Source organism: Pseudophryne corroboree, chromosome 5 (assembly GCF_028390025.1).
Source record: "Pseudophryne corroboree isolate aPseCor3 chromosome 5, aPseCor3.hap2, whole genome shotgun sequence".
Taxonomy (NCBI): Eukaryota; Metazoa; Chordata; class Amphibia; order Anura; family Myobatrachidae; genus Pseudophryne; species Pseudophryne corroboree.
This window is the reverse complement of record NC_086448.1, coordinates 765,559,039-765,572,253: the sequence shown is the minus strand read 5'-3', so window position 1 is coordinate 765,572,253 and position 13,215 is coordinate 765,559,039. Positions and strand designations below refer to the sequence as shown.

General features: G+C 43.2%; 1 protein-coding gene across 9 annotated transcripts in view; it reads left to right on the top strand.

Annotated features, from left to right (window-relative positions):
• Positions 1 to 13,215, top strand: part of UBR5 (ubiquitin protein ligase E3 component n-recognin 5) — a 253,650-nt gene that overhangs the window by 89,753 nt on the left and 150,682 nt on the right. For 7 of the 9 annotated variants that reach the window (XM_063924221.1, XM_063924220.1, XM_063924222.1 and 4 more), the window contains 7 exons: positions 958 to 1,075; positions 3,046 to 3,132; positions 6,821 to 7,005; positions 7,327 to 7,436; positions 8,550 to 8,662; positions 8,782 to 8,925; positions 10,983 to 11,094. In XM_063924221.1, coding sequence (XP_063780291.1) covers positions 958 to 1,075; positions 3,046 to 3,132; positions 6,821 to 7,005; positions 7,327 to 7,436; positions 8,550 to 8,662; positions 8,782 to 8,925; positions 10,983 to 11,094 — 869 coding nt within the window. The remainder of the gene's footprint in view (positions 1 to 957; positions 1,076 to 3,045; positions 3,133 to 6,820; positions 7,006 to 7,326; positions 7,437 to 8,549; positions 8,663 to 8,781; positions 8,926 to 10,982; positions 11,095 to 13,215) is intronic. The other 2 variants (XM_063924225.1, XM_063924224.1) reach the window with 1 other exon arrangement.

Below are 13,215 nucleotides of genomic sequence, written 5' to 3'. Positions count from 1 at the left end.
CTAGTTGCTGCTGTAGCGCTGCTCTCCCCGACTACCCGCGGATCTCCCCCCGTCTCCTCCTCTCCCCGTCTCTGCTCCCGCATCTCAATTTGACTTTTTTTAAAGTCTAATTGAGATGGTCGAAAAGGGGGCCAAAACCTGTCGGTTTTGGCCCTATTTTCGACAGAAGCACGCAGATCGGCAGCTATTCCGCCGATCCACGTGCTTTTCAACAAGTCGAATTCCTCAACTTGTCCAATAATTTGGGGTTAGATTGAATAGGTCGGAACCCCTTCCGACCTAAAAAAAGTCAAAAACTGCCGTCTTTTCGACAGACGGCAGCTTTCGACTTCAATTAAATATACCCAATAGAATACATGTTGGCTAATTTAAAGATAAAATACGGATTATGAACAAAATTATTAAATTTTAATAGAAATGTATGACCACCATATCTGGGTGTTTTACAGCACATTTTCTTAGTGGTGTGTAAATGAATACTTTTCAAATAATTGAATATATTATATATTTTATCACAGATTTAATTGTTTTTATACAATATTTTTTATATATTTCATTTAGGGTTTTTATATTTATTTTTATACATTTTTCATCAGTTATTTTAAAAGTATTAATATAATTGTACATAGCACATACTCAAACGTTTTTCACAACAGTTCTAGCTTTCCACATTTCTTTGAGATCTACATAAAAAAACTAGAAACTTTGTGAAAGGGTTTGAAAAACAAGAACTTACGTGATTTGAATCTGCAGTGTTAGCTGAGATTTCACATTGGTCTTGTTTAGTGCACATTCATGCAGATGTTGGGACTTTTGGTACGAATGAGTTGAGCAGTGTCTGTCCCCTCTCTCGTGTCATGTAATGTTACTGCAAAAATGCTCTAGTTTGGCGTGACCAAGCATCTTGAGAGCATACAAGCTTTTTATAGTCTAATATAGTGGATTGTCCTTCCCTAGGGGAGTTGTACCCTTCAGCCAGAGAAAAAAAATGCTTGAAAAGGTGCGAGCGAAAAACAAGAAACCCAAATCCAGCGCTGGAATTTCCTCAATGCCAAATATCACTGTGGGTACCCAGGTGAGAGCTGTTCACTTGTATGCAAGAAAAATCCAACCTTTAATGTGTACCTCCTTGTTATAGAGGGCATGGTTATATAGAGGGATTAAACCGTTTTTAAAAGTTGAATGTGTCGTCCATCCTTGGGCATTGCTTCCCCTGGATCATCTGTTTCTTAATTGCACAGCTTATGTGAAGACACCACGGCAGCTCACAGTGCAGGAGGGGTTCATCCGCCTAGTCCTATACTATAGAGCATAGTATTACTTCTGACTTCTATGGTATATAGTTATTCTTCTGGGTGTAAGCTCCATAAACGTAGGCGTACTGAAAGACTAACGCAGTCTCCTCCAACTTTTATGCAGTTCTAAGCTCTTCCATGTGCTACCAGACGGGGTCAGGTCTACAAGTGCCTTAGAAACAGGGAATGTCTTTCCTGGTCTCCCTTTCTTTTTTTTTTTTGTGTGTGTGAAGATTCTGTTCCCTGACTTTCAATTCCCTACATCATCCATACCTACTGTAGGATATATTGGTGGTTACCCTCCGTGTAGTGATGTGGTGCGCTGAGGCTCTCGCTGACTATTCCCTTAACAGCATCTTGGTATGAAGCATGCGCACAGACAGCAGAGTCCCAGTGTTTGCATAATTTAGTTTCTTCCAGGCACCAAACTGGAATTGGTCACAGCGCAGGTTTGTATTTAACATGCAGTTGCTACTAGTGTTTCAGAGGTGGTTGAAAGTCCCTTACACCTACTGGATGCAAATTTTAGTGCATAAGATGCATTTTGAAATGAAGCAACACATCCAAATTCTAATACACGCCAGGGGTTATGGTATCATGTTGCCAAAACATTGGTTTCTATTTTGTGATCCGTTTACGTGTATTACACTAGCATTACAAATGCAGCAAAAACGCTTGTGACACCAGTGGGTTTGAAGCCTTTCTGACGAGGTACAAGAAATAAATGGCTGTCAATAACACAAAGGCCTATGTGTGTCTCCTGTTGTACCTACCTAATCATATGTAATCACCCTGATACAGAGAGATGAGTAGAATCTGAAGTTTGTATGCACCTCCCCGAACCTTTCTCTCAGTGCTTGTACCTTTTCCCTCTGTAATACTAAGGCAAATAGACCAAGACTTCTCTCTCCTATTTGTGCAGAATGTTCCTCTCCGGGTTGTATCACCTACACTGCTACATTGAAGAAAACCTATGAAATAATGTAATTAGATTAGGCTCTGGATGCGAATGTCTTATTATTGGTCATAAATAAATGTGACAGTTGACAGTCTGAACAATCGCCATAATGTTTTCTCCATGTGAGATCTATTCTGGCTGCCATTAATATGCCCTGTCTACATAGTCTATTACCACATGCGAGCTAGTCTTGGCTGTGGCATCAGTTTGAGCTCTGGGATTGAGTGGCCGGAGCTATTCAATTGCTGTTCGCTGGAAACCCGCAGCTAGTGGATTTCTGTTTGCACACTCCTGAGATGTGAGTCAGTCTGTGCTAACTTATTCCTCAGGGCTAATCGCGGTGTGAAAGCATGTGGTAACAGCTTTGTATCTAGCACTTAAATCGGGAAAATGCAGTTTACAGCGACTAAGCCCATGCCGTTAGCCACAGTAAATTGCATCTCTTGACTTAATTGGGTTTTACTCGGCGCAGTCAATTGAATAGCTCCGGGCACTAATCCCCGGAGCTTAACAAATGCTGAATTGAATTTAGAATTCCCCTTGTGTTATCACAATGTCAGGGTGTTGGTATCATACAGCTGTGTAATGTATATAATCTCCAACAACCTGTCACTCCACAGTGATGTATAGTGCTAATGGAAGGGAACGTGTGTTTACATTTATCATCTTCTCTTCCCTGTTCTTACTATGGAAGTTATAAAACTACAGTACCTTGTATAAAACGCTGAGGAGAAAAACTGAGAAAAATGACCAGCCTGCTTTATAACATGTCACCTATTGTATCACTTTCAGGAGAAAATGAAGGCTTATATAAATATACCCTTGTTTACACATTACATATTGCCCCTTCACTCTGAGGAGAAAATGGCAGGAAAACAGGTAACCTCTGATACGGTGTGTTTTACTTCTACACAATGTAGAGTTATTATGAAGAGTAAATATACTTACTGTATGATACGAATTCTGGTAGTCCTACCTCTATAGGGTCAGCGCAGTGTGTAATGACCCCATTTAATGGTCCTATTTAATTATAAATTAGATCACACGTGCTCATTGCAGGCAGTATGCTTGCAAACATGGAGAGAACATAAAACCTCCACACAGATCCCCATATGCCACTGTGAAGCCCAGAGTGCACGCCGTGGAATGTCTCCCACAGCAGTTGAAGTGACTTTGTGGGTGTGATCTAATATAAGAACATGGTAACCTCCAGCAGTGTTACCATAGAGAGAACTCACTCCAAGTCACTTACAACAGCCATTAATGAACTCCATTATATGATAGGAAGTAATCCCGTTTATAGACGGGAAACCAGAAGGACCATTTAAATATACAGTATTCTATGTTTCGGATTCTGATCAGTCTTCAGGCACTGTACAATTTTTCCAGGCTGGCCATCCTTCACTAAAGAAGGGTTATGAATGTCAAAAGAGAATAGTGGCTGTAACATGCTGTCTGCTTTACATATTCCATTTAGGTAGCTGCCTATTTTGTTTGCAGTCACTATTTGTCAAGCTGGCGCTTATTTAGCAATTTCACTATTTGCCTACTATACAGGATACTGCAGTGATGTGCTCTTCCACACCTCTGTTGTCTGGGCGTATTTCATCCTGTGTTTTGTCTTCACCTAATCTGTTCCAAGCGTATAAAGGGAAAACGTGCTCACAACTTTTATTGTGTAACTGTTTTACTGCAGAAATGTCCCTTGTGTCTAATCTGGTTTGTGTGTATTCCATATTGATGATATGGGTATTGTATCTCCTAGACACTGTTTTTTATTTATTTATTATTATTTTTTTGGTGCACATGTTTGTGTTGAAGAGGTTACGGTCGATTACTAATAACATCAGTTCTGCCTAATTTATGAAGATTTTGACTTTATGGAAGCAAATCAAAAAAGAAAGATAGAAATGATTGTTCATTGTACACAATGGGGTATATTCAATTAAAATCGAAAGTTGCCATCTGTCTGTCAATATATCCCAAAATTTTTCCACAAGTCGATGAAATCGACTTGTCAAAGCACGTGGATCGGCTGAATAGCTGCCGATCCACCTGCTTGTGTCCCCCTTTGACCATCTCAGTCCGACACAAAAAAATGTCGGACTGAGATGAGGGATTAGAGTAGGAGAAGGGGGGGGACAGCCGCGGGCATATAGAGGAGATCAGCGCTACAGTAGCGCTGCAGCAGGATGTCACACAGCCGCGCCGCTCACGGCAGCTTCCACCCGGCTCCAGCAAGTGAGGTCACACTTGCTGGAGCCGGGTGGACACTGGTGTGAGGTCGGTCGGCTATGTGACATCCTCCTGCAGCGCTACTGTAGCGCAGGTCTCCTCAGTCTTCCTGCGGCACCCCCCCCCCCCTCCTCTACTCCTCTGGGTCCCTCATCTCAATTTGACTTGAAAAAGTCTACTTGGGATGAGATTTGAATAGGTGTTGTCTGATCCATTCTGATAAATGCATGTCGGAATGGATCTGACGCTAATTGAATATACCCCATAAACTTCTGCCAGTCTGTGATCATTACTAGGGAATGTCTGATTATGTCGTCCCACTTTTAGACCAGATAGCTATACAGTATGTACTCATTTGTGACTTAAGCAGTGATTTTATTAGCTACTAGAACCGTTACATTAGTCCTTGAAATACGGATGTATTTTATTTGTATTATTTTAAAGCATTTGAACATACTGATAGGTTTTTGTGTGGTTGTCACCTATTACAAGGGTGTGACATTGGAATGCCTCTCCTCTTTGCTGTACAGAGTTTCCTGCTGTAGGGTGCAGTAGTATTACACAGCCAACATGAAATATGCCTGTCTATCCTGAACTTTCATCAGACACATGGGCATGTCATGAGGGCCTTGCTAGGGGTTATCTTCTATTAGTCCTCACAGTGGTAGCAGAGAAGATGCCCGATCCATGTGAAACCATTTTCCGATGGTTCAGGCAACACTTAAGCATTGATGAACAGGCTGCTTTCGTTCTCTTCCTGTCTTTGCGGTTTGGTTGAATTATTTTGCTGATCACGGTAGCAGAGGGTTTCTGTTGAACATCTAACAGATTGATTGGCTGGGATCTTTTTAGACGTTAAAAAGATTTCTCCTTGGATATTTTTGTTCTGGCAGAATTTATTTTTCCTCCATTCTCTCCACTTTGCGGAAAGTGTCTTTTTTTTCTTTTCCTTTTCATCATACAGCCTTTGGGGCATCTGTGGACTGATGCTTGTGTCCCCCAGTTGGCTGAAGGAGCAAAAGGGATTTCTTTACCGTTCATTCCTTTTCTTGGGAGTCAATTAGGGGACACCAAACTTTCTGCTCAATGCCACATGTGGGAGTTCTGTTCGGTTATTCTACTCCTGGAATGATTACCTCTTTTCTCTTTGCAATTTATATCTAACCCTACATGGCAGTGGGAGGAGTGACGCTAGTTTAGGATGTATAATCCTTCCCACCCCCACCCCCCTTAAACTGTCTGTTATCCTGTTGTTGGAGCTCAGGCCTAGAGTGATGTGTGCCCTCAATTAGCTATGGAGAATAGTTTTTTGCTCTATTGAATAGGACTGGGCTGATATGTCATTCTGCACGGTGAGCTGCAGCAGGTGGGTGTGGTGTCGGGTAATGGTGGGTGGAGGTCCTCTTCCAAGAAGTGATGTATTCATTACCAGTTATTTATGTAGGGCACACTCATTCCACAGCATTTTACAGAGAATATTGCCTATTCACATCCGTTCCTGCCCCACCATCTATATTCCCTGCCACATGCACACACTAGGTACTTACCGGTAATTGATTTTTTTTTTTTTTTTTTTTCTTGGTGTCGTATGGGGGAAACCTGGAGTACAATGGAGGAAACCCATTCAGGGATTGGGTGAATATACAAGCTCCACACAGTTGGGGCTGTGATGATAATTGAACCCAAGACCACAGTGTTGTGAGGCAGTAATGTTAATCTTTACACAAGGAGAGTTTGAAAATATATATATATATATATATATATATATATCTATATATCTATATATCTATATCTCTATATACACACATTAATTAACCCTAGTGTGAATGTGTGTGTACTAGGGAATATAGATTATAAGCTCCACTGGGGCAGGGACTGATGTGAATGGGCAAATATTCTCTCGCTGCGGAATATGTGTGCGCTATATAAATAACTGGTGATAACTGGTAATAATAGCAGTAACAACCCATTTAGTTCTCTCAATTGTTTTATATATAAATATATTTTTTAAATTTTTTTGGATTGTGGGAGGAAACCGGAGTACCTGGAGGAAATCCACGCAAGTACGGGGAGAATATACAAACTCCACACAGTTAGTGCCATGGAGGGAATCGAACCTATGACCTCAGTGCTGTGAGGCAGTAATGCTAACCATTACACCATCTCTACTGCCCCATTAAATTGCTTTTAAATGTTTGACTGCACTGTGCTGCTGAAAATGGGAAATTAACATTTGTTTTTTCTTTTTTGAAATTGTACTTATTTTTTTTGTGTGTGTAAAGCTGTAAAGTAAGTTTCACCAATGCTGTTTGTTAATATTATCTTTTACTAGGTCTGCTTAAGAAATAACCCACTTTATCATGCGGGAGCTGTGGCCTTTTCAATTAGTGGTGGAATTCCTAAAGTTGGAGTCTTGATGGAATCTGTGTGGAATATGAACGATAGCTGCCGATTCCAGCTGAGATCCCCAGAGAGCCTAAAAAACCTGGAGAAATCCAGCAAGACCACCGAGACAAAGTGAGTGGAAGATTCTTACTGTTGGCAGATGTCGTTGAGTAGTTTTGATTTTTACACAGAATACTTACAGATGGAGGAGCCAGGCTAATCAAGGTTCCATCTGTGCCTAGTCGTTGCCCGGTGAGGCGGAGCAAATGGGGCGCGCATGCGTCGTAGACGCGCACGCGCCCCATTCAAATTGAATGGGAGCGTCTGTGTACGCTCGGTGGCGGGCTGAGGCGCAGACATGCCGCTCGCCCCGAATACGATGTAGCGCGTGGCTCCTTGTATATTTTGTTTAATTAAATTAAAGATCTTTAATTTTTTTCCCCCACCTCTAAGGCCTGAAAGCAAACCGGAAGCTGTAAAAACTGAAATGGGACCTCCCCCATCTCCAGCATCCACCTGCAGTGATGCATCTTCCATTGCCAGCAGTGCTTCCATGCCATACAGTAAGTCCCATTAAGTAAAGCAGAATCAGTACTCTGTAGCATATTCTTAACTTGGAACCATTTGCAAGTCTAGTTTGTTTACTGGCCGGTGTGGAACAAGAACCCCATGCTACCTTGAAGAGTAAACAAGGACAAACGGCCTGGACGATGACCTTCCTGCAAGAGGCTAGACAGTGCGGTTTATGCTAATGTCTGACATAACTGATGGGAGAAAGTGGATTTGTTTGTTTCTTTCCCCTATTCCCGATACACCTTTCACAATGGCTCGATTTTCCATAGACTCAGAGGCTTGTATTTTTTCCAGTGTGCTGTGACTCATTAGATTTCAAGAGGCAAATAGTTTAAAGGCCAAGTCAACTTGGCTTTCCTTTTTAAACTGCTTGCTTTAAATCTAATGACTATCTGGCTGTGATTGCGCCAGCTCCTGCTAATTGCGGTATATAACATGTGGCATGTATTGTCTATACGCACGCTCTGGCAGTACCAGTACACAAATAGAACTCTGCTGTTGAATCTACTACTAGTGGTTTTGTCGGCTAATCTGGCGACACTGAGTTTATGAATTAAAAAAAAAAAAAAAGAAAAAGCTGTGCTTCCAATGACATTATTTCATCACTGGTGTTACTGTGTAAACTTTTATTTAATCGTAGTAGGCATTAAGTACTCTTTGTAATGTTAGGGACACGCTAAACGATGTGTGTACCTAGCGGCGAAACAATACATTGCGCTGTCCGTACACACTGCACAGTGCAGTGGACAACTGCGCTATGTATTGTTGCCCACTGCATTTAAAATATATAGCGTCATTCCCTGGGTTCCCAATAGGCACGCCTGACCGAACGACCCATGGAAGAGCGTGATCACGGGTAGGCTGTGGCCTATATATCATTCCTATCTGCGTTTGGAATATATACAGTATATCGTCCGATTAATCGCTTAGTTTGTACCCAACTTAAGAATGACTCTGGTGCTAAAAAAAAGCCAAGTATTTCTTATTTCATTACATTTTAAATTCTGTCATTTTGTTGAATCTTGAAATGGGGGTGTAATGAATGGTCAATCATACCAGATCATCTGTAACGTGCTGTAAGCTCAATGCTGCTTTCTTTCAAGAGCGCAGACGATCCACACCCGCTCCCAAGGAAGAAGAGAAGGTCAACGAAGAGCAGTGGTCACTCAGAGAGGTGGTGTTCGTTGAAGATGTGAAAAATGTTCCTGTGGGCAAGGTTAATAGCTGCTAATCTACTATTATGTAGTGTGATGTGAATGTGTTGAAATAGTTTGAGAGCTGTGCTCTGTTGTGCGTACGTAGAAATTACTGTGGTTCCGGCTGTTATTGTTTTAGGTACTGAAAGTTGACGGTGCCTACGTTGCTGTGAAGTTTCCCGGCACATCGAATAATACAAACAGCCAGTCCACTCCTGGCTGTGACCCTGACCCATCATCTCTCCTCCAAGACTGCAGACTGCTGCGGATTGATGAGCTCCAGGTACACTTTACCGTTTCACTGCCCATATTTGTAGTCCATTGTGCTGTAATGGACTGCACCTCTCTTTGCTGTCTATATTGATAGGGCAGATGTTTTTATAGCCATAGCTTAAGAATAATTCTCTGCTTTACTGTAAAACACATTTAAAATTTGCCCACTTTCTATAACGTGGCCGTAATCTTTAGCTACTCCTCTGCAAGAAATTCCTGTTGTCTTTTCGCAAGTGGCATTAGGTGGCTTCCTGTGATTATTATTCAATAGCTTTATAACTGACTAAAACCACTTTCAACATACTGTATATACTAGAGTATAAGTCGACCCGAATATAAGCCGAGGCACCTAATTTTACCACAAAAACCAGGGAAAACTTATTGACTCTAGTATAAGCCTAGGGTGGGAAATGCAGCTCTAGCCATACACAGCCCCCACGGTGCCAGATATGCCCCCACAGTGCCAGATATGCGCGCCCCCCCCCCCCCCAAAAAAAAAGTGCCAAATATGCTCCCCCAGTGCCAGGTACTAACCCACCAGCGCTCCCCTGCTGTTTTGTGAAGGAGGGACACGGAGGGCACAGCGCGCGCCTCTCCTTTGTCCCTCCTGCGTCTCCGGCGGTGGGCCTGTTAAATGAAGTGCCGGTTCGTGAGCCAATCAGAGCTCACGAACGGGTACTTCATTTAATAGACCCGCCGGAGATGCAGGAGGGACACAGGAGGAGAGGCGCGCGCTGTGCCCTCCGTGTCCCTCCTTCCCAGGCAGCAGTTACGGAGCATCACTCGAGTATAAGCCGAGGGGGGCTTTTTCATCACAAAAAATGTGCTGAAAAACTCAGCTTATACTAGAGTATATACGGTAGATTATGAAGTCTTGTTATGTATAATTATAACTTTCATATAAACGTTTAATGTAAAATTAAAGGGTTTCTCCTAATTTAAATTTTAGGGCAATTCACATTTATAACTTCCTTAGCTGATCTTAAAATGTATGTATCAAACCTAGACACACACTGGTACAAGCTCATAATCTAAGTAGTATAGTTTAAGAAGGTATATTGGAATACAAAGAAGGTGGTGTGGTGACGCTTGCAGACAGGGATAACATAGAAACTACATGCCGAGAGCACATGGCTGTAGTCGGGCCATAGCATGACAAGGCGGCAGTGTTAATGTGCCACCGTTTGACCGGGTGTGCTATGGTTTGCCGGCGCCGGAATCCCGACCGCTGGCATACAGACAGCTGGGTGAGCTCAAATGAGCCCCTTTGCGGGCACGCTATGCGCGCCACGCTATCTATTCTCCCTCCAGGGGGGTCGTGGACCCCCAAGAGGGAGAAAAGATGTCTGTATGCCGGCGGTCGGGATTCCGGCGCCGGTATGGTGGTCGCCGGGAGCCCGGCCGCCGGCAACCTGAATACCACCCGTTTGACTCAGTGTCTGCTCAGATGTCTCAATCGGCCAAATGAACGATTTTTCAGACTTTGGATTCCAGCTTTTCTCTCTGTTTCACTATAGTGCGCTCTATGAAGTGATCACATTTACAATGAAACAGCAGTCAGACTAGTAGTAGTGATGCTGAAGCCTTAAAATCATTCAGTGGTTGCCTTGGCGATCTGCGGCGTAAGTCTGATGTGGCACTGCTTTCTCCATCTTGGGAAATATGCATTGTTACACAGTAATTATATATGCGTAATTAAAATTTACACTGAGAAATCATTTAAGTGTTACAGTACATTGCTAGGCATAATCTTGGATATATAAAACTGAAAACATTTTATATGCATTTTATACTCTACACCAGGCATGTCCAAACTGCGGCCCTCCAGCTGTTGAGAAACTACACATCCCAGCATGCCCTGACGCAGCTTTAGCATTCTCTGACAACAAAACTGTGTCAAGGCATGCTGGGATATGTAGTTTCACAACAGCTGGAGGGCCGCAGTTTGGACATGCCTGCTCTACACTAAATGCAAGTTTGGAAATAGGACAGTAAAGGATGATCAGTCTGAAATGTGGTAAAAAAACAAAAACAAAAATCAATAACTATGACGGGAACCTATTCTAGGTGGTGAAAACGGGTGGAACGCCTAAAGTCCCAGATTGTTTCCAACGGACTCCTAAAAAGCTGTGCATACCTGAAAAAACTGAAATCCTCGCCGTGAATGTAGATTCCAAAGGTAAAGTCAATACTGACTAGAAGCAAATTCCATTAACATTGACACTTTAGTGTCCGTTTTCTTTAAAGGTATATCTGACAAGCTCCTTGGGGGTGAATCCCAAATGAAAACCATGGTATTCCATTCATCAAAGGCAATTTTATTCTTCTTAGAAATCTTAGTATTGAAGTATATGAAGGCATTATAAGCCTAGCACTACTTTTTCTTCTTTTAATAATTTTTTTTCTACTTCTATAGATGTATGGTTAAACTTATGTCCTAATACTTTCTGTAGAATAATAGATTGCAGTACTGTATATAAAGATTCATTCATTCACCCATAGATCTATAAATTGAGCCGGTAGTCTATATACATTGCAGTCCATATAGGAGCCTGCAAAGTCCAATGCAAACTGCTGATCTTGTTCAGGTAATTGACATGACTCCTGATTGGTTGCAGGTGGTCATATGAGATACACAGTAAGACACTATTGTGCTGAAATTAGTAATTTGTCTAGAAGAGATAGCAATAACACCTGTATAAGTGTGGTATAAAGAATAGATGCTATAAAAATGGTATTGTGTATTTCTTCTTTCCATAGGGGACACAGGCTTTACGCTGGTTATATTCTGTGAGGAGTCTGGGCACCAAACAGTTAACTTTTCTTTTTCTGTCAGCCAGTGGTCTGACACTAGGGACAGTGGGTATAGCCAGGTGTTCAGTCAGGGCACCAAGGAGTATAACTTGTGGCGTGCAGCCTGGGAAGCCCCTCCTCCCCTATACCCAGCCTGACTCAGGCCCGTCAGTTTTTTTTCTTTGGTTCTCTGGAAAGGGCACGTTTTTAAGGAGCAGGGCCTTCACCCCTGATAATGTTTTAGCTTTAATTTTTTCTTGCTTTTACTTTCACTTCAGGCAGCGGCTAGCGCTATTAGCGCTACCGCTGGCCGCTTCACCACTTCACTCTGCAGCCGGGTCCCAGTCTCCACGGCCAGCCGCCCCAGCACCTCCCAGGCATCGGGAGCAGCCGCAGCAGACAGAGGCTTACAGGTACCGGTCTCCCGGTAACACCGCTAGGGGGAGGCAGCTCCAGCTGTCCTGGCAGTGGCACTGGGTCTTCTCTTCAGCAACCACTAGGCCACCAGGGACATTACAGTGCGGGAATGGTCCTTGTGGAGGCTCCAGGGGGGGGTGAGGATATCCCGTAGCTCCGCTCCCAGCACTGTTGCTCATTTCTTTCAGTAGGACAGCAGCTTTTGGGCGCTCTCTCCTCCCTCCCTCATCCTTCATCCCTCCCATCTCTACACACTGCGACCATTTTAGGAGCAGCACAACACTGAGCATTTTATGTGAAGGAGAGTTTGTGCAGGCCCATACACTGCAACAAGCTCTTGGGGAAAGAGCCAAACCTGCCTCTCTTATACCAGCACTGCACCAGGTGTCAGGTTGTATAGTCCATACCTCACCTCATGGTGAAGGTATGTGGACAAATGCTGCCAGTTTTCTGTTACACACTGCTAGGGGTATTGTAGTGCACTAACTTAGTGATATAGTATCACTGTTCACAGCTGCAGTACCAGACCCACTTAATCCTTATTTGTGGCTCTCTAGACCAGTGTTATATAGCCCTATCTTCTTACCTATATTTCTAGGTTTGTGTGTATGTCTGTTTTGGTAACAGATTGGAACATGTCCTCCAGGGGATCTTCCAAAGCCTGCCAGAAGGAGAAAGGAACTACCGGGCTGCACTCCTATATATTTTCTTGTATGGTACAGGACAACATGGGGCTCTGTGACTGTTGCTCTGTCCAGGTTCCTGGTGGTACCGCTCCTGAGGGTTCTACTTCGTCTGAGCTGGCGTGGGCTACATCTCTCGCCATGGCCATGAAGGAATTGACTTCTCAGCAACTAACAGCTCCGCAGGTCGCAGTTTCCACGGTAGGTGCAGACCCTCCCCTTCCACAGACACAGCAATAACACCTCCACCAACAAACTACTGAACCAGCGTGGGTTCAGGGTTTGTCTCAATCGATCCAAGGCTTGATTCAGGTTTCCACTAATCTACAACAAGCCCTGGGGTCTTCATCAAAGCGTAGAAGTAAATCCTCATCGGCACTATCCCTGATTCTGTCAGAGGATTCCCA